Source organism: Podarcis gaigeae (assembly GCF_964106915.1).
Source record: "Podarcis gaigeae genome assembly, chromosome: 7".
Classification (NCBI taxonomy): domain Eukaryota; kingdom Metazoa; phylum Chordata; class Lepidosauria; order Squamata; family Lacertidae; genus Podarcis; species Podarcis gaigeae.
Genome location: NC_139683.1, coordinates 10608581 through 10633965, shown reverse-complemented (window position 1 = coordinate 10633965; position 25385 = coordinate 10608581). Strand labels below are relative to the sequence as shown.

The 25385-nt window shown below is 46.5% G+C and overlaps 1 protein-coding gene across 1 annotated transcript in view; it reads left to right on the top strand.

The window, feature by feature from the left end:
- The window catches only part of TG (thyroglobulin), a 179549-nt gene that overhangs the window by 141997 nt on the left and 12167 nt on the right, over positions 1-25385 (top strand). Inside the window, exons 41-44 of the mRNA XM_083749557.1 lie at positions 5815-5979; positions 6924-7091; positions 14384-14565; positions 18808-18915. Of these exons, the coding sequence (XP_083605683.1) occupies positions 5815-5979; positions 6924-7091; positions 14384-14565; positions 18808-18915 (623 nt within the window). The remainder of the gene's footprint in view (positions 1-5814; positions 5980-6923; positions 7092-14383; positions 14566-18807; positions 18916-25385) is intronic.

The window sequence follows — 25385 nt, the reverse complement described above, 5'->3', positions numbered from 1 at the left end:
TCAGAATTTACCGGGTCTGTGTTGCAGAATTTCTTTAAGAAAAAGGGAATTAAGCATCGTCTGTCTACACCTTATTCCCCCCAAGAAGGAGGCGTGGCCGAACGTAAAAACAGGGTTCTGCAAGAGTTGGCAAACTCTATGTTGTTTGATGCTAAACTCCCTCAAAGTTACTGGGCGGAAGCCTGGCAGGCGGCTACTCATATTCTGAACCGAGTATATAATTCGGTAATTGCCACTACCCCATATTTTGCTTTATATGGGAAGAAGCCCAAAATTAATTACTTTCGGGTGTTTGGATGTCCAGCCTATGTACTTATCCCAAAAGCGTTAAGGAAAAAGGGAGGTCCAAGGGCTAGGAAACTCATCTTTTGTGGGTACGAACCACACGCCAAATCTTGGAGGTTCGTGAACCCAAATGGGGATACTACAAGAGTGGTCCTCAGTAGGAGCGCTGAATTTTGTGAGCAATCTGGATGGACTCACTTACATGCTAACCCTGACATTTTGAGAGATGATTTAGGCATTTATGCTGAGAATGAAAGTCCAGAGAGTAGTGAGCCAGAAGAGGATGGTGCACATGGTTCAGATGCAGATTCTGACCAGGCACAAGGTCCTTCTCCTAAGGTAGAAAAGCCAAAATCTAGGGGTGTTCCAACATCGCCAGTCAGTAGGCCTAGCAGACAGCAAAAGCGAAGCAGGTCGCCTGCAACACCAAGCCCAAGGGAAGTATCTAAACGGAGGTCTTTATCCCTAGAGGCACATAAAGTCTGAGACAGATTCTGACAGCCAACGGTCAGAGGGGGCACAAGAGGAACAATTGCGCAGGTCAAATCGTGCCACAAAGGGCAAGCCACCCGAGCGGTTTAAGGTGACAAGTGTATACGTAAATATGGCACAGTGTGAGCCAGATAGCTATATGGAGGTACAACAGCTTCCAAGCTCAGAAGCCGTTAAGTGGCAGGAAGCAATGGAAAAAGAGATGGCTTCAATGAAGTCTCTCGGTGTGTTTTCAAGTACAGAGCTTCCGAAAGGGCAACAAGCTGTAGGTTGTCGATGGGTATATCGTTTAAAGCCCACAACTGAGGAGTTGCAATATAAAGCCCGACTAGTTGCAAAAGGGTTTTCGCAGCGCAAAGGTGTTCACTATTCTCAAATCTATGCACCTACTTCAAGATCGGAGTCATTAAGAATGCTTTTAGCCTCTTCAGCTAAGAAGGGAAATAAGCTGTTTCATTTTGATGTCAATGTGGCTTATTTAAACGCAGACTTACAGGAGGAAGTCTATATGACACCACCACCGGGTTTTGAAGGAGACAAGCCAAACCAGGTCTGGCGCCTACACAAATCCATTTATGGGTTGAAACAGTCCGCCCGTAATTGGAATTCCTGCTTAAACGATGCTCTAGAGAGCATGGGGTTCAGAAAGAGCGCAGCAGATGCGTGTCTTTATCTAAAAGGCTCGGGATGTGAACAAGAAGCAGTTTTGATATTTGTTGACGATTTATTATACAGTGGAAAGGATGATAAACTTGCACAACAATTTGCCACAAAGCTTGGAGAAAGGTTTCAGATAAAATCACTAGGCAATGTATCTGTTTATCTAGGAGTTAAAATTCAGCAAGATGAAAATGGGAACTATTGGCTCAGCCAAGAAGCTAAGATCCAGCAGTTGCTGGAAAGGTTTAAAATGGACAACTGTGCTGGTGTTAAAACCCCAATGGAGCTAAGTTACATAAAGGATGCTCAAGCCGAGCAACAGACAGAGTTCAGTAATCCCGGGGTTTACCAGTCAGCGATAGGCAGTCTACTCCACATTGCACAGTGGACTCGGCCCGATATAACATATGCTGTCAACATGCTGTGTAGACAAGCTGAAAAACCATCAATGCATGCTTGGCAAGGAGTAAAAAGAGTTTTAAGGTATCTCCAAACTACCAAAAGGTTTCGCTTAAAACTATCAGCAGAGGGCAGCACACAACTTGAATGTTGGGCCGACAGCAGTTGGGCAGATGCTGGACCAGATAGAAAATCAGTGTCAGGAATGGTGATAAAATTTGGAAGTGCACTAATTGGTTGGAGATCAAGAAAGCAATCACTTATAGCTTTAAGTTCAACTGAATCTGAGTTCAATGCATTATCAGATGTATGTAGAGAACTGGAATTTTATAAGCAACTGGTACAAGAATTGTTTGGAGAATGTTCCCTACCTATCAGAGTGTGGGAAGACAATCAACCTTGTATTAAACTAGCTAAATCAGGTCAATTCAAGGCACACACAAAACACTTGGATATCAGTTATCAAAATGTATGCCAAAGTGTAAAACAAGGTTTAATTGAACTAAAGTACTGCCCAAGCCAAGAAAATCTCGCAGACGGTTTTACGAAAGCTTTGAGTCCGCAATCTCATAAATGTTTCTGTTCAGGTTTAAATTTGAATTAAGGTTGGTACAGCTCAGTGTTACGAGCGAGAGGGGGTGTTGCTATCAAAGGGTTAAAGGGTAGCAGAAACGCTCTAATCACTGAGCAGCTGGAGGTCATTAGGCTTCCAGGAACATGAGTTTGTATAAATAGTCTCCTGTGTGTTTGTTCTCCCCTTTTCTCCTCCTTTTTGGGCGTGTTTGCTGAGATGTGTGGTTCTTCGCCAGGGTTGTTTTTTGTTTTGTAAATAAACCTTATCTTTGAGTTACAAACCGCATGCTCCAAGACTCCTCTTTGAAAAGATACTGCCTCTCCTGCCCTTCTTCAACTGCTGTGCGAAATACTCTGCTGTAGTGGGACTTGTGACGATGGAAGCGCACTGGGCATTTACATTAAACTAATTAAAGTTTAATGGGACAGTTCCTAGTAAGATCCCTTGAATTCCTCTTAAAAGAATAAAGACACGACAATCTTATTCAAAGTCAGTAAAATATGTTTACTCACATCAGTTCACAGTTGGATTCCTGAAGGCAGACTTAGTTACAAATATGTAGCTAAGCTAGAAACTGGTCAAACGAAGAAGTCAAAAAGAGGAAAGTGTGCTGCGTGACTCGTCCTTTCGTTACCTGGACAGGTTAGGTCACACCCACCTTCTATCACATGCAAAAGGAAGGATGCTCCAGCCAGGAGGAAACAGGAAGTTTTGACTGGCTGGACCAAAAATTCCCTTGCATGTCTTCTCTAGCATTACAATGAATGCTGTACTTGACTGCCTCTCATGGATCACATCACACAGGTTTTACCTCCCTTTCAGGAAAAAGTGAGTAGAAGATGGTGTCACCAGTGCCCTGGGCATTTATTATTATTATTATTATTATTATTATTATTATTATTATTATTGACAATCGATGCTTATTTCTTGTAGTTGTCCCAGAACATGCTCTTTCCTCCCATGAAAGGATGCAAGTAGTCCAAGGAAAAGAAGGATTCTCTTGCTTGCTTGCTCGCCCTTTCTCTCAGTTTCAAGGCACTAATCCTCCCCTAGCATTGCATTAGTTTATTTTATATACCACCATTTTCCTCCAAGCAGCTTCAGGTGGTTAACATAGTTTCCCCCTCCCTATTTTTGTCTTCACAACAACCCTGTGGGGTAGGTTAGGCTGAGAAGCAGTGACTGGCCCAAGGTGAGCTTCATAGGCTGAGTGGGGATTTGAACTCTGGTCTCCCAGGTCCTAGCCCAACACTCTAACCACTGCGCCATAGTGGCTCTCAAGTTTTGTCCCATAGCTCCGTATACCAAGACTCAATGGCTCTGTGTCCATTCAAAGGGTGGATGCAAATGGGAAACGAGAGGGAGCCTTTTCCATGGCTGCTCCCAGATTATGAAATGCTGTGTCCAGTTAATTGTGGTTGACTGCTCCCCCATCCCACCCTTGTAATAATAATAATAATAATAATAATAATAATAATAATAATAATAATAATTTATTTATACCCCGCCCATCTGGCTGGGTTTCCCCAGCCACTCTGGGCGGCTTCAAACGAAATATTAAAAAATACAATATGTTGTTTATCTCTGGTTGTTAACAACCATTTTATTCCAGATAATGCTTTTTTATGTTTTGGCTTTAACTCTTTTAACTGGTTTTAACCGTATCGTGTTGGTGGATTGTTCTTATACAGTGGTACCTTGGGTTACAGATGCTTCAGGTTATAGATTCCGCTAACCCAGTAATAGTACCTCGGGTTAAGAACTTTGCATCTGGATGAGAGCAGAAACTGTGCAGCAGCAATTAGCTAAAGTGGTAGGTACCTCAGGTTAAGAACAGTTTCAGATTAAGAACGTACCTCCAGAAAGAATTAAGTTCTTAACCCGAGGTACCACTGTATTGCTATTTTATAAAATTTTAATTTCAAAATGTTGTAAGCTGCTGTGAGTCATGTTTACACCAAGTTGATAGTTCCAGATCCGTTTTTCAGGGGGGGAATGTGCCCCAAACTACCAGAACTTTGGAAACTCAGTCTTAGAAGTCATTCAGCTATCCAGGGAGGCAGAGAAGTGAACCAGCTGCTAGGGGCAGTTGAGAGATATCCTAATCTGAGACTACTTCCGCAAGAGAAACCCTCATATTTGACTCCCCGTTAACTAGTATAAATGGGCCTGTCAATTCCCAGTGAGATGTGGCTTCATACTTTCACAATTTCACAATTTTGACAATTTCCTGATGAGAGGATGCAGCTGAATGTTAGTGATAAGGACCTGAGCGGGTGGGGGGAAGCAGATTTCGCTTAGACCACACTTCCACCGTACATATAAAACAGTAGTATACTATATACAGTCATGGCTTCTCCAAAGAATTCTGAGAGCTGCAGTTTGTTAAAGGTGCTGAATGTTGCTAGGAGGCCCCTATTCCCTTCCCAGAGCTACACGGAATTAAGAAACATTGCTGTTTCCAGCTATGTAGGCAGAGCATAGCCATCATGGCTAGGTGTTAGTGGCAAGGAAAAAATAGGTACCGTATTTTTCTGTGTATAAGACGCCTCCATGTATAATACGCCCCCTACTTTTGGGGAGCCCAAATTTAGAAAATAGGCATATGCACTATCCATGTATAAGATGCTCCCAGATTTTTAACCTTATTTTAAAGTTAAAAAAAAACACCCATATCTTATACATGGGAAAGTACAGTATATAAAGGAGAATTCCCTGCATGCCAAAATCCAAGTTTGGGGCAAGTACTTTTGGTGACAGAAGCCTGGCAGCGATTTTATGGAAATATAGGGTGTTAGGCCTTTGAAACGTGCCCTTCTAAGTTCCTTACAAAGTTCCCCTCTTTCCTTAGCATAGGAAAAAGACCGCATGTTTGGTAGGTTAAACATGGTTTTCTTACAAACTCTTCAAAGGTCAGGTTCATGTGCTTTTCCATGCAGCAGTCAGAAAACACAGGCAGTAAAACTTGGCTAAGTGACCGTGGCGAAAGTTCCTCAATTACTGGTACAGGAACTCAAGGGAGGCTGGTTGGAGCCATGTGGTCTGAGCTTGGAGCAACATGTTGAGTTTCTCAGGTAGACTGAAGGGGAACAATATCCTTGATTTCCTTCCTCCCAAGGTGAAGGGGGAATAAACTAGCTAATCCATTCAGGACAGCTTATTCTATGGCGTTAACCCCATCATGCATTAATTAGACTTAAGCATGTTGGTTATATGAGGCTGGTTATCTCACAGATCTGAGAGACCTTTGGATAATGGCCAGCATTACTTGTTCCCAATCATCAGTGGCTTCATCCACCCTACTGCTTCAAATAATTATTCTTTGTTTTCCAGGATTTAAGATGCATCAGGGAAGAACTTAATCCACAACCACCTTGACTTGGACATCTGTTTTCTCTTTTCAGGGAGGTTCTGCTTTTTCTCCTGCGTCAACCATCAGTCAGGAGAAAGCACGGGCACAAGCTTCCATTTTGGCTCATGAACTGGGATGCCCTTCAGCCAGCAGTGAAGAAATTGTATCCTGCCTCCGCCAGTTGCCTGCCAAAGTCCTCAATGATGCACAAACCAGGGTGTGCCTCTTTTCTTGTTTTGCTGTCAGTGCTGAAAATGTGTGGGTTGCGGAGGTCAGATCTGCCCCATAACAGTAGCAGAGATTGGTATTTCATTTTGTGTGGGTAAATATTACCCTTTAGTCTGGGGAATCAATATTTGCCAGGAAGGAAGAAATGGTGACAATATAAATCACATTTAAAGGAGAAACTACCAAATTTGCACTTCTCAAAGCACTTTGTGAACTGAAACACGGCTGTTCGCCATGCGGTTCTCCAATAAAACAATGTACAAAAATGTGTAATAGTGGAGTATGTGTTTGAAATGCACATATTAATGAAAATACAGAATGCTAGAGAGAATTGTTTGCCCCCCAAAAGTGTATATTGATTAACACTGCTTACAAAAATGTGTTTATTAGGACAAATTCACACCAAAATACTGGCAAATTTTCATGGGAATATTTTTTTAAAAATCAGTTTGCTGTGGAAATGTGGAGAACTGAATTAGAGATTTGGGGGTCGGCTGATTAATGTGCTCAAGCAAAGCTAACAGATCAATCCAGTCCTCTGTCATTATCATGGCTGGAATATTCCCTAGCTAACAGGACCAGTGGTCAGGTATGATGGGAATTGTAGTCTCAAAACATCTGGAGGGCCAGAGTTTGCCTATGCCTGCGTTAAGTTGCTCTGGTGAATCAGCCTGCAGTTCATTTAAAAAATAAATTTGGCAGAATTCACCTAAGAAGACCTGCCAACAGAATGCTAGTTCCTGGAATTCACAAGTGGGGAGACAGTTATTGCTCTCAGTTCCTGCTTGTGGGCTTCCCATGGGCGTTGGGTTGGCCACTGTGAGAGCAGAATGCTGGACTAGATAGACCACTGGCCTGATTCAGCAGCTATGTTCTTAACGTTGTTCCTCTCTCCTCTCCCCAACACTGACTGCCTCTCTACTCATATCGTAGCTCCTGGCTATAAGTGGACCATTCCAGTACTGGAGCCCAGTCGTTGACGGTGTCTACCTCCAGGAGCCTCTCGCAGCAGCTCTGCAACATTCTCGACCTTCGGAGGTGGACCTGCTGATCGGAAGTGCTCAACAAGATGGGCTGATCAGCAGAGCAAAGGCAATTAAGGTAGGTAGGCTGCTGTGCTGGAAGCAGGCCCGTCTTACCCATAGAGGCTAGTGGCGTGGAGCGCCAGGGCGCCAAGTTCTGGAGGGCGCCAGGAGGGAGTCCAGAGAACACCGAACAAGCGCTCTGAGAGAGCGAGGGTGTGTGTGCTGCTCCTGCTGTGCGTCGGCTAGGTTTTTTCCCCTTTTTAGGCCTGCAGATGCCAAATTCTGCGGGGCACCAGAAGGCTAAAAGGGGAAAAAACGCGCTGACTCTCAGCGGGAGTGGCGCCCTTGCTCGCTTGGCACAAGCCCGCTCGCTCGGTGTGCTACCTGCCATTGCCACCATGGCACAAAGCGGTCAGCTGAGCTGGGAGGCGCTGCGTCCAGCCTCTGCCTCTTCCCTTCCAGAGGAGCTACCCTCCAGCCCCATCTCCTCCAGCCCTAAAAAAAGGTTGACATCTCTGGGAAAGGGACAGGGCTCCGGAGGGATCTTTGCAACACGGGATATACTTAAGACAGCCCTGGTTGGAAGTGAAACTATAGTTGCCAGAATGGAGATAGCCTGATTGAGAAGAGAGGAGGAAGCGGATGCCCTTCCTCTGTTGCTAGAGAACCTTGCACTGGTGTTAAACAGTCTGCACCGTCCCTGTGGTTTCTTTCCATAGGAGTGATGCTACCTGATGGTGCAGCTGCATCACCCTTGATGGCTTTGAGGAAATTGAAATAGCAGCTGGCAGCTGCTGGCTGCTGGAAGGATCTACAGGTGGGGGGAAATCCATCTATGCCACCTTAATGTCCTTGGAGGAAAGCTGGGTGTTATGAACTGAGTTGAATAGGATTCAAATTGCAGTAGTCTGATTGGTCCTAGAACAATAGGATTCAGAATGCAGTAGTCTGATTGGTCCTAGAACAATAGGATTCAGAATGCAGCAGTCTGATAGGTCTGAGGTGCCACCCAATCCAACTCCAGGTGGAAGTGAATCTGCAACCTGATTGGCCTACAGGAGAATCCCGGAATTAGCCAATCATGTGGGACGATTGTGTAAATAATGTATATAAAGCAGACATTTCGGGGGAACTTCCATTCCTCCTCACTACTATGAGCTGAATAAAGAGCATGAAATCCACACTCGACCCCGAGTATATTTCACGGGGATAGAAATGTAATACTGCCCTCCCCGTGCCTAAAATGTCCCACTTTCATGGCCTGTGTTTTGCTCAACAACCATGGCTTATATTTGCTCAGATATGATTTTGTGTATATTTGTTCTTAGCTGGTTTGTGGGTTAAGCTGTTTTCCGTTTACAGTTTTATTTCTACGCCAGAGAGGTTTTTGATCAAGTGGTTTACAGACCTTCAGAATAAATCACCTCTTGCCACTCCACCCCCCCCCCCCACTAAAAGGGATTCTTCTTGATATCAGGTGACTCTTGTACACATTTGCCTGCAGATTTGCCGTTCGGGGGCCTCGGTCCCTGCAGGTTTCCTGGCACACAGATTCCACACGACGCCACTTTGACTAGGGACTGTAATCCCAGATTTGCTCTCAGAGATGTGGGCAGTGTAACAGAGAGTCCCTGGGGCTTCATCTCCCCAGCTGCCAAAAGAGAAGCCCATGTTTTTCAAATTAAGATAACGAGAGACGAAACGTCTGTGAGCGTGCCGAAGTATTCAGGAGGCAGACAGTCCTGAAAGTGTTTCTTCCCCACAAAGAACAGCGCCCACTCCTTTTGTGCTCAGTCTTTTCATCTCAGCATCCTGGCCGATGGCTCCTTGCTTTCTCTTTCCCCCCTGTGAAGCACTCTGCGCCAACCTGTTGCCAATTATCGCCAGTTTTACTGCACGCGACTGTCTGCCTTTTCATCACCAGATGAAAAGAATGCCTCTTGGTTGCTCCGAAATGTCAAAAACAAGTTAGGCAACCACTCGTTCTTTTTTCCTTTCAATATCTTTATTGATTCTTCCCTGGGAGAAGAGAGCAGAGCCTACTCTTTTTCTTCCAGTTCCTCTCATCCTCCAGGGAACTGTGAATGCAACAGGTAACACAGAATTATACTTATACATACTGGCAAGTTCACTGCAGCACAACAGTGCTAGCTTTGAACTGCTAGGCTTTAGGTATGACAGTCCCAGCTTGTTTTCATATCCATACCTTTGCTGCCAGAAATGAGGCCCTTTAAGCCATGCTGTGAGCTGGATATTCTGACTTGGTAATCAGAATATCTATACATGTCACTGAATCAGACACCAGTTCAGCTCTCATTTTGCCTTCAGTATCTCTGACTGACAACTCACCTGTTGCAACTTTCTTTCTAAAGCATCATGCATGTTGTTGTTGTTTAGTTGTTTAGTCATGTCCAACTCTTCATGACCCCATGGACCAGAGCATGCCAGGCACTTCTGTCTTCCACTGCCTCCCGCAGTTTGGTCAAACTCATGCAGGTAGCTTCGAGAACACTGTCCAACCATCTCGTCCTCTGTCGTCCCCTTCTCCTTGTAGTAGATCTTTCCCAACATCAGAGTCTTTTCCAGGGAGTCTTCTCTTCTCATGAGGTGGCCAAAGTATTGGAGCCTCAACTTCAGGATCTGTCCTTCCAGTGAGCACTCAGGGCTGATTTCCTTAAGAATGGAGAGGTTTGATCTTCTTGCAGTCCATGGGACTCCCAAGAGTCTCCTCCAGCACCATAATTCAAAAGCATCAATTCTTCGGCGATCAGCCTTCTTTATGGTCCAGCTCTCACTTCCATACATCACTGCTGGTAAAACCATAGCTTTAACTATACGGAACTTTGTTGGCAAGGTGATGTATCTGGTTTTTAAGATGCTGTCTAGGTTTGTCATTGCTTTTCCTCCCAAGCCGCAGGCGTCTTTAAATTTCATGACTGCTGTCACCATCTGCAGTGATCATGGAGCCCAAGAAAGTAAAATCTCTCACTGCCTCCAGAAAGCATCATACCCTCTCACATGTTGAGTCCCAAAATCGTAACGTGCATCTTCTCAGCTGGGATCCCATGTGAGTCATGTGACCCACATAAGATCACAGATTCCTAAAAGACACATGAGAGCATAGCACCCCAACATGTGCATTTTGGGGCACCACACAAGGTAGCTTTTGGGGGCAAGATCTCAGCACCCAAAATAGCCACTGCACTCTCGGAGGAAAAAATGTGGAGAACTAGATATCAGGGGAAAGGCTTTTAGTCCAACCTCCTCCCTAACCAACTAGTTTCCTATCATGAGTAGGAGTGGGGGATCAATTTTAACACAAGCCTACCTTGGGATGCGGGTGGCACTGTGGGTTAAACCACAGAGCCTAGGGCTTGCTGATTAGAAGGTCGCAGTTCAAATCCCCGCGACGGGCTGAGCTCCCGTTGCTCAGTCCCTGCTCCTGCCAACCTAGCAGTTCGAAAGCACAAAGTACAAGTAGATAAATAGGTACCACTCCAGTGGGAAGGTAAACGGTGTTTCCGTGCTCTGCTCTGGTTCTCCAGAAGTGGTTTAGTCATGCTGGCCACATGACCCGGAAGCTGTATGCCGGCTCCCTCAGCCAATAAAGTGAGATGAGTGCCGCAACCCCAGAGTGGGCCACGACTGGACCTAATGGTCAGGGGTCCCTTTACCTTTACCTAACTCACACTTCTCTAAACCAGGTGCAAACCAAAACATCTTTTGAAATCTTCTCCGGATTTTGCAGGCTGTTCTCTAACCACCAGCCCCCTCAAAAAAAAAATATTAAGGGAAAGCTGTAGATGAAAATGTGCCTTTAAAGGGAGTGTGCATTATACTGGGGGGAAATTGCTTGCAAAAGTGTGTGTGTTAAGCGAAATGCTCACTAAAACGTTGGAAAAAATTAGTGAGGATTTTTTCTTCTTCAAAAATAAATAAATCACAAATTCAGGCATGGATGTGGCAGGCTGAATATAAGATTGGCAAAATAAGAAACTGATCTGTCCAGCTCTAGTGTGGGAGATCCCCCCCCCCCATGTGAGATCCTGTCAGCAGCGTAAATTGTTACATTCCAAACATACGTTGACCATGAGGGATCTGCCATTTGTGAGTTTGAGGCCTAAACATCCATTTGAGTGTACAAACTGACACATACACAAACTTGTTTTGTTTTCGAGTCAGGCCAATGATAAGAAAGAAAAATGGTGAGTTATTTAACGCTGCTCTCTGGAACTATTTGGAAAGAGATGATTCCAGGCAGTTTACTTGAGCCAGTCGCAAGTCTCCTGCCAACAAGATGGAGCAGAGGGGATGCTCAGCTTTCCAGCTTTTCAGGAAATGACTCTATAGCCAGTTCGGGGGTGGGAGAAATCTACTCTTTAAAAACAGACGGTAAAGGAAATTATATTTCAGAGACATATTATTCCTTAAAAGATGTGTGTGTGTGGGAGTCCTCCCAAAACTTTTGGCACTGTTGAGAACGGGGGCGGGTGGTTGACAGCTTTCATTGTTCCTGACTGGATTTCTGAATGACTCATGCAAATTCTGGAGCTTCCAGATGACCTGTTTACTGAAAATTCATCCTGATTTGGTGAAATATACTCAGAGTCGAGTGTGGATTTCATGCTCTTTATTCAGCTCATAGTGGTGAGGAGGAATGAAAGTTCCCCCAAGATATCTGCTTTATATACATTATTTACACAATGGGCCCCACGTGATTGGCTAATTCTGGGATTCTCCTGTAGGCCAATCAGGTTGCAGATTCACTTCCACCTGGAGCTGGATTGGGTGGCTCCTGCAGACCAATCATATTGCTGCATTGTTCTAGGACCAATCAGACTGCTGCATTCTGAATCCCATTGTTCTAGGATCAGTCAGACTGCTGCCTTTTGGATCCTATTCAACTCAGTACATAACATTTGGTTTGCATGGGGATTAGGTCACACTGGTTAACGAAGAAGCATTTGTTCCAATTTGTTTGCGGAGAAATTAGACAATGCTGTGTTGAAGCAGGTGTTATCTCACACTTTCCCCCATCACTTTCCTTATTGCAAAAAAAAAAAAAAAGGCTGACAAGCAGGTTTGTTGTGCAAGAGCTCCAACCCAGCTTGTATTTCCCAACATGAGTTTGCTAGTATGTGATTGAACTCCACCCGAATATAAGGATAGCCCTTTAGGTGGCTCCTAGAGAATATAACCTGCTGTATTAGGATCACAGAAAGCTCCAGCTACCTGATGGTACTCCGGGCAACTATGGCAGGCCTGAGAGGCAGTGTGGTGTAGTGGTTAGAGTGTCAGGCTGTAGGACCCAGGAGGCCAGGCCTCAAGTCTCCACCTGCCCATGAAGTTCCCTGGGGGACCTTGGGCCAGTCATTGTCTTAACTTACCTCACAGGGTTGTTGCGATGATAAAATGGGGAGCGGGAAAAGTGCCATGTATGCTCTCCATGTGTTTCTCCTTGGAGAAAAAGGTTCAATATGAATGTAATAATAATAATAATAATAATAATAATAATAATATGCAGAGCTATATATGTATTCCACAAAAGTGCAGCACAAGGACAGAAACAGATACTGAGAATTCATTACAGTGGTACCTCGGGTTACAGACGCTTCAGGTTACAGACTCCGCTAACCCAGAAATAGTACCTCGGGTTAAGAACTTTGCTTCAGGATGAGAACAGAAATTGTGCGATGGCAGCGCGGCAGGAGCAGGAGGCCCCATTAGCTAAAGTGGTACCTCAGGTTAAGGACAGTTTTAGTTTAAGAACGGACCTCCAGAACGAATTAAGTTCTTAACCCGAGGTACCACTGTATTCTGAGATCCCAAACTTTCATCTTCCGTGAAGGCTTCTGTGAATGCCAAGTCCCACAAACAGAGGAAGGAAGGATTTCAGGTCAACTGGGGTGTGTGTGTTCCTAACACGCTGTGCAAACCTCTTTGACCCTACCCCTTAGAGGAGAGAGGTCATTTAATTATTGTTCCTATTTAAGGTTTTGTTACCAAACAACTTGGGACCAGATGCCTTGGAAGACTGCCTCTGGCCTTCCTGTACAGACCTCCTCATTCACTATGATCTTTGGACAAGGCCCTGTTAGTGGCAGTGCCATCTGCAGAGATGGATCTTACGGCATTTTGGAAGAGGGCCTTCTTGGTGGTGATGCCGGCCCTGTGGAACGATCTTTCTTCTGAGTTACGGCAGGAGCTTACAGCAGTATGCTTTCCACTGGCTGTTAAAAACGACCTTTTTATTTGCCTGTGTCAGTAGTGTGACCTGTCCACATAAGCAGGAAATTGTGGTTTCTTGTTAAGCCTGAAATGAGCACATATCTCAGTATAGGTGACAATTTATAGACATTGTGGGGAATTCAATGCCATGGTCTTTTGACCGTTCTGGCTCTACAAGCATTTCTGCTTGCTGGATGGAACGAACCCTCGTCTCCTCCCCCTGTGTGCTGTTTGGGAAGTTCTCCTGACCCTTCAGAACATATTTGGGGGGGTACAGCAGGCCCCAGGGGGCAGGAGAGGGGTGGAAAGCCCCATTGCTCTTACCCTGGTTTCCCCTAGCATGCCAGGTTAGTTGAATCTGAGCCATTTGGTTGTGTTTCACATTGCCCTACTCAGAGTAGACCCACTGATATTAATGAACCCGAGTTAGCCATGTCAATTAACTTCAACGGATCTGTTCAGAGCAAGGGTAGCACTGAATAGGTAAAGGGACCCCTGACCATTAGGTCCAGTCGTGGCCAACTCTGGGGTTGCGGCGCTCATCTCGCTTTATTAGTAGAAGGAGCCGGCGTGCAGCTTCCGGGTCATGTGGCCAGCATGACTAAGCCACTTCTAGTGAACCAGAGCAGCGCATGGAAACGCCATTTACCTTCCCGCTAGAGCGGTGCCTATTTATGTTCTTGCACTTTGACGTGCTTTCGAACTGCTAGGTTTGCAGGAACAGGGACCGAGCAATGGGAGCTCACCCCATCGCGGGGATTTGAACCGCCGACCTTCTGTTCGGCAAGTCCTAGGGTCTGTGGTTTAACCCAGCGCCACCCGTGTCCCAGCGCTGAATACCACCTGCTTATTTTAAGAGGGCGGTTTTCTTTCGACTGAAATAGCAAAACCAAGCAGCTTATTCTCTGAGAAGTCATGCAGACCCTGAATATCGGCAGAGAGATTCATACATGTGCAAACTAAGGTGTTTCTGTTCACCTTCCTTGCATGATTAGACTTCAGGGAAGGAAGGAAGGAAGGAAGGAAGGAAGGAAGGAAGGAAGGAAGGAAGGAAGGAAGGCAGCAGCCTGTGTGGTTTTTTTTTGAATATATAAGCTGTGCTCCTAAGTTCTTCTGAATCCCATTTTCCTTCTCACCTAGCGATTCGAAGTAAGCCAAGTCCGCGTCCACAGCAAGGTAGCCTTTTATCAAGCTCTCCAAAACTCCCTGGGCGGAGAAGACGCCGATCCTGCCGTGCTGAACGCAGCCACCTGGTTTTATTCCCTGACGCACTCCTCCACCGAGTACGCCTCGTTCTCCAGGGCTTTGGAAAACGCCACACGGTGAGAAACTCTTCTGCGGTGCTCGGATGCCGTTTTCTGTTTCTAAAGGCAGTGGAGAAGGAAAAGCCTCACCTACAAAATGTTTTCTCATAACAAGCGGTGACTCTTTAAAGTGGAGACCTACAAAAACATGGCAGTGTGGAGCATTCCTGTTCAGAGTACTAGCCAGCCAGCCAGACCCTTTTCCAATACACTCCATTCCATCCCTCTCTCTGGTTTGTGTCCAACTTCTCAATAGCCAGCCAGAGTTCTACAACCACTGAGCATGCTCAATCTTCAAAGTCTTTTAGGTTCCAAGCCTCCCCCTTCCCCCCCCCCCAATCTAAAGTTGTTTTGTTTTTCTGCTAAGGTTCCCCTTAGACCTGCTGGAAGCTCCTTTGTGTGGTGGGAAGGCAGTTTTGACTACATAATGAACCAGTTCGCTATTAGGATTTCACTAGGGATGCGGGTGGCACTGTGGGTAAAAGCCTCAGCACCTAGGGCTTGCCGATCTAAAGGTCGGCGGTTTGAATCCCCGCGGCGGGGTGCGCTCCCGCTGCTCGGTCCCAGCACCTGCCAACCTAGCAGTTCGAAAGCACCCCCGGGTGCAAGTAGATAAATAGGGACCGCTTACTGGCGGGAAGGTAAACGGCGTTTCCGTGTGCTGTGCTGGCTCGCCAGAGCAGCGATGTCACGCTGGCCACGTGACCCGGAAGTGTCTCCGGACAGCGCTGGTCCCTGGCCTCTTGAGTGAGATGGGCGCACCAACCCCAGAGTCTGTCAAGACTGGCCCACACGGGATGGGGTACCTTTACCTTTTAGCTTAATACCCATTTGCAGCACTTGCAAATGTATATCAAAAGGGAATTTCAGTGTGGTTTTTCCCTCGCTGTAGAGCAGCCTTTCTCAACTTGTGGGTCCCCAGATGTTGTTGAACTACAACTCCCATCACCCCTAGCTAGCAAGGCCAGAGCTCAGGGATGATGGGAGTTGTAGTCCAACAACATCTGGGGACCCACAGGTTGAGAACCGCTGCTGTAGAGCAATCCGACGCTTAGAAGTTTAAGCACTCAAGGGACCTTGATTTGTTTGAATTGAGTTTAAAAGGCTGATAAACCGCTCTGATGGATGAGGACAAAGAGGAGGTTGTGACGTCACGGGCACAAGCTCGTCAGTGCTGTGCACAATTGGGTACCACAGCAAACTAGCACCACCAGCTACTGTGGTCTTGGCCTTGAAGGGGGCTAAACAGGCGTGGCAAGTCTGCAAGGCATGTGCATCCAGAGCGTAGAAACCCCGCTTTTCTGTGTACATTTTGCAGCTTTTTAGTCAGCCACTGCAGCAAAACTGCCTTGTTCTGTTGACTTCTGCTCCTTTCCACGTGATGCTGGTGGTTTGACGTCCCAGTCTAGTCCTTTCGGTTTCCCTGCAGTTAGAAGCCACTCCTTCAGGAGAAAACAAACGTTCACAGAAAACCCATTTTCAGCTAGGGATGGGGAACCTGCGGCCCTCCAGATATTGTTAGACTACAACTCCCATCATCCATGACCATTGGCCATTCTGGCTGGGCCTGATGGGAGTTGGAATCCAACAACATCTGGATGTTCACCATCCTTCCACTCCCAGTGGTCATTTACAGAACAAAAGTGTTTTCTATCATCTGCTTGCTTGTTTACTATAGGGCCAGTATAGACTGTAAACCAGTGGTGAGGAACTTGTGATGTTCCATATGTCATATTACTCCATCAACCCCAGTCAGGAATGACATTGGACTACAAATCCCATTATCCATGACCACTGGCTGTACTGACTGTGGCTGATGGGAGTTGTAGTCCAAAACATCTGGAAGGCAACAGGATCCCCGTTTCTCTGTCTTTCTTGCTCTCTGTCTCTCTCTCTCTCTCTCTCTTTCTGTTTAGGATCATTGTAAATGATGTTGGAAGTGCCACCGGGTAAGTGGGAAATTAGGGCTCATGCTCATTTTTAGGTTGGTAGCTTGTGTGTTTCCCCTGCCCCAGCTGTTCCCCATTGTCCATTGTTGACTGCCACAATTGAGTGGTGGGGAGCAAAACACACAGTCTGATGATGTCGAGATGCCATCATCACATTGTGTGTTTGCTACTTACTATAGAGGGGTCAGGGACGCAGGTGGTGCTGTGGTCCAAACCACAGAGCCTAGGGCTTGCCAATCAGAAGGTCGGCGGTTCGAATCCCCGCGGTGGGGTGAGCTCCTGTTGCTCGGTCCCTGCTTCTGCCCACCTAGCAGTTTGAAAGCACGTCAAAGTCCAAGTAGATAAATAGGTACCACTCTGGCGGAAAGGTAAACGGCATTTCTGTGCGCTGCTCTGGTTCGCCAGAAACATCTTAGTCATGCTGGCCCCATGACCCGGAAGCTGTACGCCGGCTCCCTTGGCCAGTAAAGTGAGATGAGTGCCGCAACCCCAGAGTCGTTCACTTCTGGACCTAACGGTCAGGGGTCCCTTTACCTTATAGAGGGGTCAAACTAGAGATGGGGTTCCTGACTTGTTCCTATGCGTGTGGATGGAAGATGAAAGAGGTTTTAACAAAGAAAAAAGTCCTTAGATAGTCTGGTTTTGAATTGTGGGTTGCAGTCCTTCTAGCAAACATGAGATGAGGTTATAAACAGCAAGAAGGAGGTCTGAGCGGTTAAGTTGTAGCCCCTGCATGCCGTGTCTTGTGGTTTATGAGTGTTTCTTTCATTTTCTTGAGCCGCTCCTGTGTGGTTTCCGCAGGTTTAAATTTGGCCAGTTCCCCATATAGGTCCTTAATAATAAGAAACCACCTCGCCCTCACTCTCCAGCATGTCAGCTCCTAGACTTCCTTTACAGCGCAACTTTTCCACAAATCAGAAAAGCCGCTGAGGTGCAGAGAACCTTTTCCCACAGATGTTACAAAGTCCAACACTCTTTTGCAGCTGAACACTTGTCGTTCTGCTTTTCATGCTAGTGGCTCCCTTCTCCAACAAGCAGATCAGCAACATTGTAAACCTCCTAATGTTTTAAACATGGGTTGAGATTTGTGGGAGGTGTCTGGGTCGCTGCAGGAAACATCTGCACATGAACAACAGTGACATGCTAAGGACGGATGAAATCTGGGAGGAATGTTGCATGTTGAGGTCCCCAAGCCACCCCAATAACTCACACATCACACATAATTTTTGTTTAAGGTTTTTTGGCCACAACTTTATTTAAATACATAGCTGTGAGTGGTTGCTTAGGCATTGGTTCCGACTATCTGTCCCCACGCCCAGGGACAGAACTGACTTCCGGATTCCAGCGAAAGCCAGTCAGGGAAAACAATATTGGGGAGAAATGAAGCTGGGCACCAGACCCTCACCTCTCCCCACATGCTCCCAGAGGCTTTGCGTGGCCCAAGCCCGATGCCAGGGACTTGGACGAAGGCATGGCAAGCCCCCAGATTCCTTTAACGGAATTCAACCAATTCAACCCTCCACCAACCAATTTTAACCAATGCCTAACCGCAAACCTTACAAGTTGCGATAATTTGCTACACAGTAGGCAAAAACCAAATGGCTCCAGCCAATCAGCCAGATGGACAAAATTCCTACCAGGCCCCTGCCCCAAAAGCAGGCGATCCCATGACAGGCATAGCAAGGTCGAGCGCAAAATCTCCATTTCAGGGAGGATGGGTGGGTGATCCAATGCACGCAGCAAAAGAGGACGCTCAAAAGAGCGTGCCCAGTATTTAAAACCTTTTAGCCCAACCCACAAATTGGCAACTTCAGAATCTCCCCAGAAACACACGCGCCCAATCATAGCCTGTGGGGAAATTTGAAGAAGATAATAATAATAATAATAATAATAATAATAATAATAATAATAATAAAAAAAACAACTGGTCTAAACCTTCTCCCATGCTGGGCTTTCTGTCCCAAAGCAAAGAGAAAGATACTTAAAATAGCTTTTTCCTAATTGTTTCCCCCTCCCTCCTTTTTTTGGCTGCACTCTTTTTATATAAACAGATTTGTTTCAGCAAAACAAAAGAGCGGTTATTTGATTGTATAAGATTTGTGCAAGTTTATTTGTTTAATTATTTGTTGTTTTTGAATAATGGGATAAAAGGAAGTTTGCAAGTTTCAGCAGCGCTGCTTAGTCCTTGTATTGTTCACTGTTATGAGGTCTCTCTCCTTCCTTTCCCTAATTGAGGCACCTTCGTTGCAACTTGTTGTCATTTGGCCATTGTTTCTTGACCATAGCATCGTTTTCTTTTCCCGTTTCTCAGGGACCAGTTCATCATTTGCCCCACAATAGACATGGCTCGTTACTGGGCTGGCAATGGCAGAGGGCAAGTCTTCATGTACCACGTTCCAGACACCACCTCCCTGAGCAGGTAAGAGCATGGACAGAGTTCTGTTGTCATGGATCTAGGGATGCACAGTTCATTCTTATTTTCAGTCCGTGATCATTGCTGCTGTTGACAATGATGATACATAAATACCCATAAATCCATTCCTTTCCATTTCTCATTTAATCTTCATTTTTCTTAAAAAAAAAATCACATTCAAAACTGTTCTCTCTCTCAAAACACACCTTTAATAGAATTATAGAATCATAGAGTTGGAAGGTTGGAGTGGCCACCAAGACCGTATAACACCGGTCCTGAAAGACCTACATTGGCTCCCAGTACATTTCCGAGCACAATTCAAAGTGTTGGTGCTGACCTTTAAAGCCCTAAATGGCCTCAGCCCAGTATACCTATAGGAGCATCTCCACCCCCATCGTTCTGCCTGGACACTGAGGTCCAGCACCAAGGGCCTTCTGGCGGTTCCCTCATTGTGAGAAGTGAGGTTACAGGGAACCAGGCAGAGGCCTTCTCGGCAGTGGCACCCACGCTGTGGAATGCCCTCCCATCAGATGCCAAGGAAATAAACAACTACTTGACTTTTAGAAGACATCTGAAGGCAGCCGGGTTTAGGGAAGTTTTTAATGTTTGATGTTTTATTGTGTTTTTAATATTCTGTTGGGAGCTGCCCAGAATGGCCAGGGAAACCCAGCCAGAAGGGCAGGGTATAAATAATAAATTATTATTATTTATTTTTATTATTACTACTACTAATACCCCAAGGGTCATCTACCCCTTGCAATGCCAGACCCTCCAAGTGTCCCTATTTTTCAGAGATGTCCCTGATTTAGAGAAGCCAACTCTGTTTCTTATTTCATCCCTGAATGTCCTGCTTTTCCTTAGGACGTCCCTATTTTCATTGGAGAAATGTTGGAGGGTATGGAGTTATCTGACCCTCAAGCCGTCTGAAGGCAATCCTGTATAGGGAAGGATTTTTTTAAATAATGTTTAAGGTTTTATTATCTTTTTATATATGGTGGAAGCTGCTCAGAGCTGCTTATTGGGAAACTCAGTAAGCTGTGTGGGGTATAAATAGTAAGATCATCATTATGGAATTGGACATCCTTATGGAACTGAAAGCTGGACCATAAAGAAGGCTGATCTCTGAAGAATTGATGCTTTTGAATTATGGTGCTGGAGGAGACTCTTGAGAGTCCCATGGACTGCAAGAAGATCAAACCTATCCATTCTTAAGGAAATCAGCCCTGAGTGGTTACTGGAAGGACAGATCGTGAAGCTGAGGCTCCAATACTTTGGCCACCTCATGAGAAGAGAAGACTCCCTGGAAAAGACCCTGGTGTTGGGAAAGATGGAGGGCACAAGGAGAAGGGGACGACAGAGGATGACGTGATGGTTGGATGGTGTTCTCGAAGCTGCCAGCATGAGTTTGACCAAACTGTGGGAGGCAGTGGAAGACAGAAGTGCCTGGCGTTCTCTGGTCCATGGGGTCATGAAGAGTCAGACACGACTAAACAACAACAGTTTTCATCGGAGAAATGTTGGAGGGTATGCAATATGCAGTAATCTCAACTAATGCATCCATGACAGATGACCACCCAACCTCTGCAGTAAGCTAGGGTCTCCTCTCTGTCGCTCATCCAGACAAGCAAAATGAAATATCAGAGCCTAGGGGTACATTCCAACCTGGCAAAAATGCTCAAAACAATCAAAACTGATAAGGAAAATGACTGAGGAAAGGATGTGACTTGAGAGGTCTGGAGGACCACATTTGCCATCCCCCAGCCCTAAGGTTCTCCAATTCTGCCCTGTCACTTTTACAATGGTCTAGATAAGAAGGATGAGAGTTTGATTTGGGCCATATCTGCCAGTCCTGCAAGCTGGCAATTAACTGATTACAAACAGCAACAACCATCAGTTCTGTGTTCCAGTCCTTTTCTATTCCTTTTCTCTGAGTCTTTTGGTGTTTCGGGCTGTGTTATATATTTGCATCTGGTTGCCAATGTGCCCCAGGCCGAGGGTGCAAGAAGGAACCAGGCGTGCTTGGCTTCCGTTCCTTTGCATTGTGGTTTGAATGTGGAGTCACTCAGCTAAAATAACTGGATGGAAAGGAGGCCTCTCTACTTTCTCTTTCTATTGCTTCCTGTGTTTAAAACTTTTTTTTTTAGCACACACACACCCTGCCCATTCCTCCTCTGCTGCTTTTGCACAATTATAGGAAGCCGCCTTCTACTGAATCAGACACTTGGCTCACCTAGTTTAGAATTGTCTGGTGTGACTATCAGTGACTTTGCCAAGATCTCAGAGCAGGCAGAGGTCTTTCCCATCATCTGCTTTTTTCCAGGTTCTCGAGCAAGAATGCTGGTGGGGCAGCAGACTGTGAACATATTAAAGGTAAAGGTAAAGGGACCCCTGACCATTAGGTCCAGTCGTGGCCGACTCTGGGGTTGCAGCACTCATCTCGCTTTATTGGCCGAGGGAGCCGGCGTACAGCTTCCGGGTCATGTGGCCAGCATGACTAAGCCACTTCTGGCGAACCAGAGCAGCGCACGGAAACGCTGTTTACCTTCCCACCAGAGTGGTACCTATTTATCTACTTGTACTTTTGACATGCTTTCGAACTGCTAGGTTGGCAAGAGCAGGGACCGAGCAACGGGAGCTCACCCAGTCGCGAGGATTCAAACCACCAACCTTCTGAACACCAAGTCCTAGGCTCTGTGGTTTAACCCACAGCACCACCTGCGTCCCTGTGAACATATTACCCATCACTTAAAAACAGCTGCATGGGTTTCCAGTTGTTTCCCAGGTAGGATTGAAGGTGCTTACTTGATTGTTTAAAGCCTAAATGGCTTGGGACCCAAATATTTCCAGGAACATCTTCTTCCATACTGACCACTCCATGCAGTAGATGAGGGCTACCTGGTGTGGCAGCCCAGAAAAGTGCCTCTTCCAGGGCAGGCTTTTGTTTCCCCAATGAGGTCCCCATTTCTTTATAATTTTAGTAGCCTGTTTGAAGACACACCTTTCTTGGGCAGGCGTTTGGAGGAGAAGAGACTTGATTGCTCTGGTCTGATCCAGCACAATTCCAAGCACAATTCAAAGTGTTGGTGCTGACCTTTAAAGCCCTAAACGGCCTTCGTCCCGGTATACCTGAAGGAGCATCTCCACCCCCATCATTCTGCCCGGACGCTGAGGTCCGGTGCCGAGGGCCTTCTGGCGGTTCCCTCTTTGTGAGAAGCAAAGCTACAGGGAACCAGGCAGAGGGCCTTCTTGGTAGTGGCACCAGCCCTGTGGAACGCCCTGTGGAGTGTCAAAGAGGTAAACAACTACCTGACATTTAGAAGACATCTGAAGGCAGCCCTGTTTAGGGAAGTTTTTAATGTGTGACATTTTAATATATTTTTAATCTTTGTTGGAAGCCACCCAGTGGCTGGAGAAACCCAGCCAGATGGGCGAGGTACAAATAAATTATTATTATTATTATTATTATTATTATTATTATTATTATTATTATTAGCTGTTGTGGCTGGGAAGCTCGCTGCGTGATTTAGATACCTGAACTGAGGTTCTAAATCGCATGCTGGGCTCCAACGAAAAGAGGAAAGTTCCTTTTGCAGAGGTTGCAGCTGAACTCCTGCCATAGCCAGTGCTACCAGTGTGAGGACAGGGCTGAAGCTAAAAGCACTGCCCCCCGCCTTGCACTCACTTTATGTGAGAAAAGGGCTAGAGAAAGCAGAAAGAAAAAGCACAGGCTCAGCTCATGGCGGGCGTAACAAGGGAGACATTAGAAGCAGTTTAAATATATGTTCATTCGGTGTCAATAGAGCCCTGAAGTCAGGAGGTGGCTTGGCACTCAGGAAAATGAGGTCAAAACTAGGTAAGCAGACTTGGCACGGCTCTGGTTCTCTAACCCTACAGTAGTGAAGTAGAAGCCAGAAGCGATTCCTCTTCTTAGCGCCATCTTTCTGGCCCCTTCCAAAGTCTTCCAAATATCAGCAATGTTTTCTGCAGCTCTTCCAGACCACATCCACATTCTTAGCATAGCTGCGGATTAGCCTACGGTCTTCCAGGCCTGGCCATCTCTTCCTGTTTTTATGCTTTGCAGTTATTGGAAGCTGCCTGACATCGCATCGGAGCTTTTGGTCCCTCTCACCATCAGGGCTTTTTTCCCAGCCGGGACTCCAGCACCTCTATTGCGTGGACAGGCAGAGTCCCCCCCAACCCCAGGCGACCCCCAAGTGGAATAATGACTCAAGACAAGGTGTTATGGGATTGAAATTGGCCACAACTTTATTAAGTTTCGGGACTCAGGTGGCGATGTGGGTTAAACCACAGAGCCTAGGACTTGCTGATCAGAAGGTCGGCAGTTCGAAGCCCCGTGACGGGGTGAGCTCCCGTTGCTCGGTCCCTGCTCCTGCCAACCTAGCAGTTCAAATGCACGTCAAAGTGCAAGTAGATAAATAGGTACCGCTCCGGCGGGAAGGTAAATGGCATTTCCGTGCGCTGCTCTGGTTCGCCAGAAGCGGCTTAGTCATGCTGGCCACATGACCCGGAAGCTGTACACCGGCTCCCTCAGCCAGTAAAACGAGATGAGCACCGCAACCCCAGAGTCGTCCGTGACTGGACCTAATGGTCAGGGGTCCCTTTACCTTTACTTTATTAAGTTTCAGGTGTAAGGAGACCTTGGCTCAGGCATTGGGCGTTTATCCTTCCCAGTCCCCAGCCAGGGATCTGGGAGACCCCAGAATGTGTGGGGATTGGGCTGGCTCTGGAGAACATATGTTCAAGCAGAGAGCCCAAACCCCGTTTTGCCGCCATCGCAGGGGAGACCAATGACAACCTCTTGGCGTGCGGCCAATGCTTCCCCTCAAGACCCCTTTAACAGGGAACCCTGGGATCACCGCCGCAAGGGGGCGAGTCAAAGCTTCACACACACCCTATTTAAGAAGATAGACTAAAGGATTCCGCCCAAGGCCTGAAACCGCCAAAGTTGTGAAGTTTTGCTACGGCAAAGGCAAAACCTGCCAATGCAGGAAAATTCCTTTCTGGCCCTTCAACAGAAACCTTGACGTAGCAGCGCCCGCGTATCTGTGGAGAAGAGGTTAACCTGCAAAAAAAGACTTAACTGAGGGAGGGCAGGGTGGGAGAAGCTCTGGAGCCAACTGACACTTCGCAGGTAAGATTCACCTTCTGTTGTGTGGGCAGGGCGGTCCCTCACCCTACCTGGCCAATCCCCTGGCAACGCATCCCCAGGCGGGATTGGGCGATTGGCTGAGGTAGGCGGAGACCTCCAGGTATTCAGCCTGGGGAGGGTGAAGCCAGCCCAAACTACCGGGAGCCACACTGGGATCCGGGGGGCTGTGCACAACCACGTGAAAGGTGCCCCCCATTTGATGTGGGGAGCAGTCATTCTAAGAGAACAAGGGAGGTGTCCATGGGGAGTTTCAGCACCTCTTTTTTCTAGAAAAATAGCTCACCAGGACTTGCTATAGAGGTCAGCAAACTTTTTCAGCAGGTGGCCGGTCCACTGTCCCTCAGACCTTGTGGGGGGCTGGACTATATTTTGCAGGGGGGGGAATGAACGAATTCCTATGCCCCACAAATATCCCAGAGATGCATTTTAAATAAAAGGACAAATTCTACTCATGTAAAAACACGCTGATTCCCGGACCATTCGCAGGCCGGATTTAGAAGGTGATTGGGCCGGATCCGGCCCCCGGGCCTTAGTTTGCCTACCCATGTGCTATGGCATCCAAGAAAAGTCTCTGTAAAGATTCCCTCAAAAGTCCCCAGTGCGTGAGAGATTATCTGCTCTTCCTGCTCAGTTCCTGTTATCGTCCGTTGTAATTGTGTGAGGGATCAGATCTGTGTAGCGCTGGCAAGGAGGGACTCACCATCTGCCTCCCTATCGAAAGCAGGATCAAAAGTTGTCTGGTGTCCAAGCATATCCAAATAAGCCACTGATCCAGTGTTTGCCTTGAGCATCTTGTTAGCCCTCGATGTTCTTTGGTCACCGCACTGCCAAATCCACAGCAACGCAGCTCAGGAAGCAGAGGGGATTTATTGCTTTTTCCTTGTAATTTACTTAATATGTATTATCAGGAAACTTGGCCAAAGGTGGGGGGGGAGGGGGGAAGAGGCAGGACAAATGAAGAGAACAACTGAATTCCATCCATATATATAAATGGTTTTGGTGTCCCTCTTATATGCTGTTCTGTTTACTGCTCATTGATAACAACACAGATGGCTAGACACCATAATCTTTCTCATTTAAAGATGTGCGGCTGAGATCAAAGGCTCTTCCAAATGTCTTTGCAAAGATCCATGCTGCCTGTGGGTATCTCTTTCTTCTTGGAGAGGAACTGATGAGCACACAAAAAGACCACTGGCATATCCAGCTTTGTTGTTGTTGTTGTTGTTGTTGTTGTTGTTGTTTAGTCGTTTAGTCGTGTCCGACTCTTCGTGACCCCATGGACCAGAGAATGCCAGGCACCTCTGTC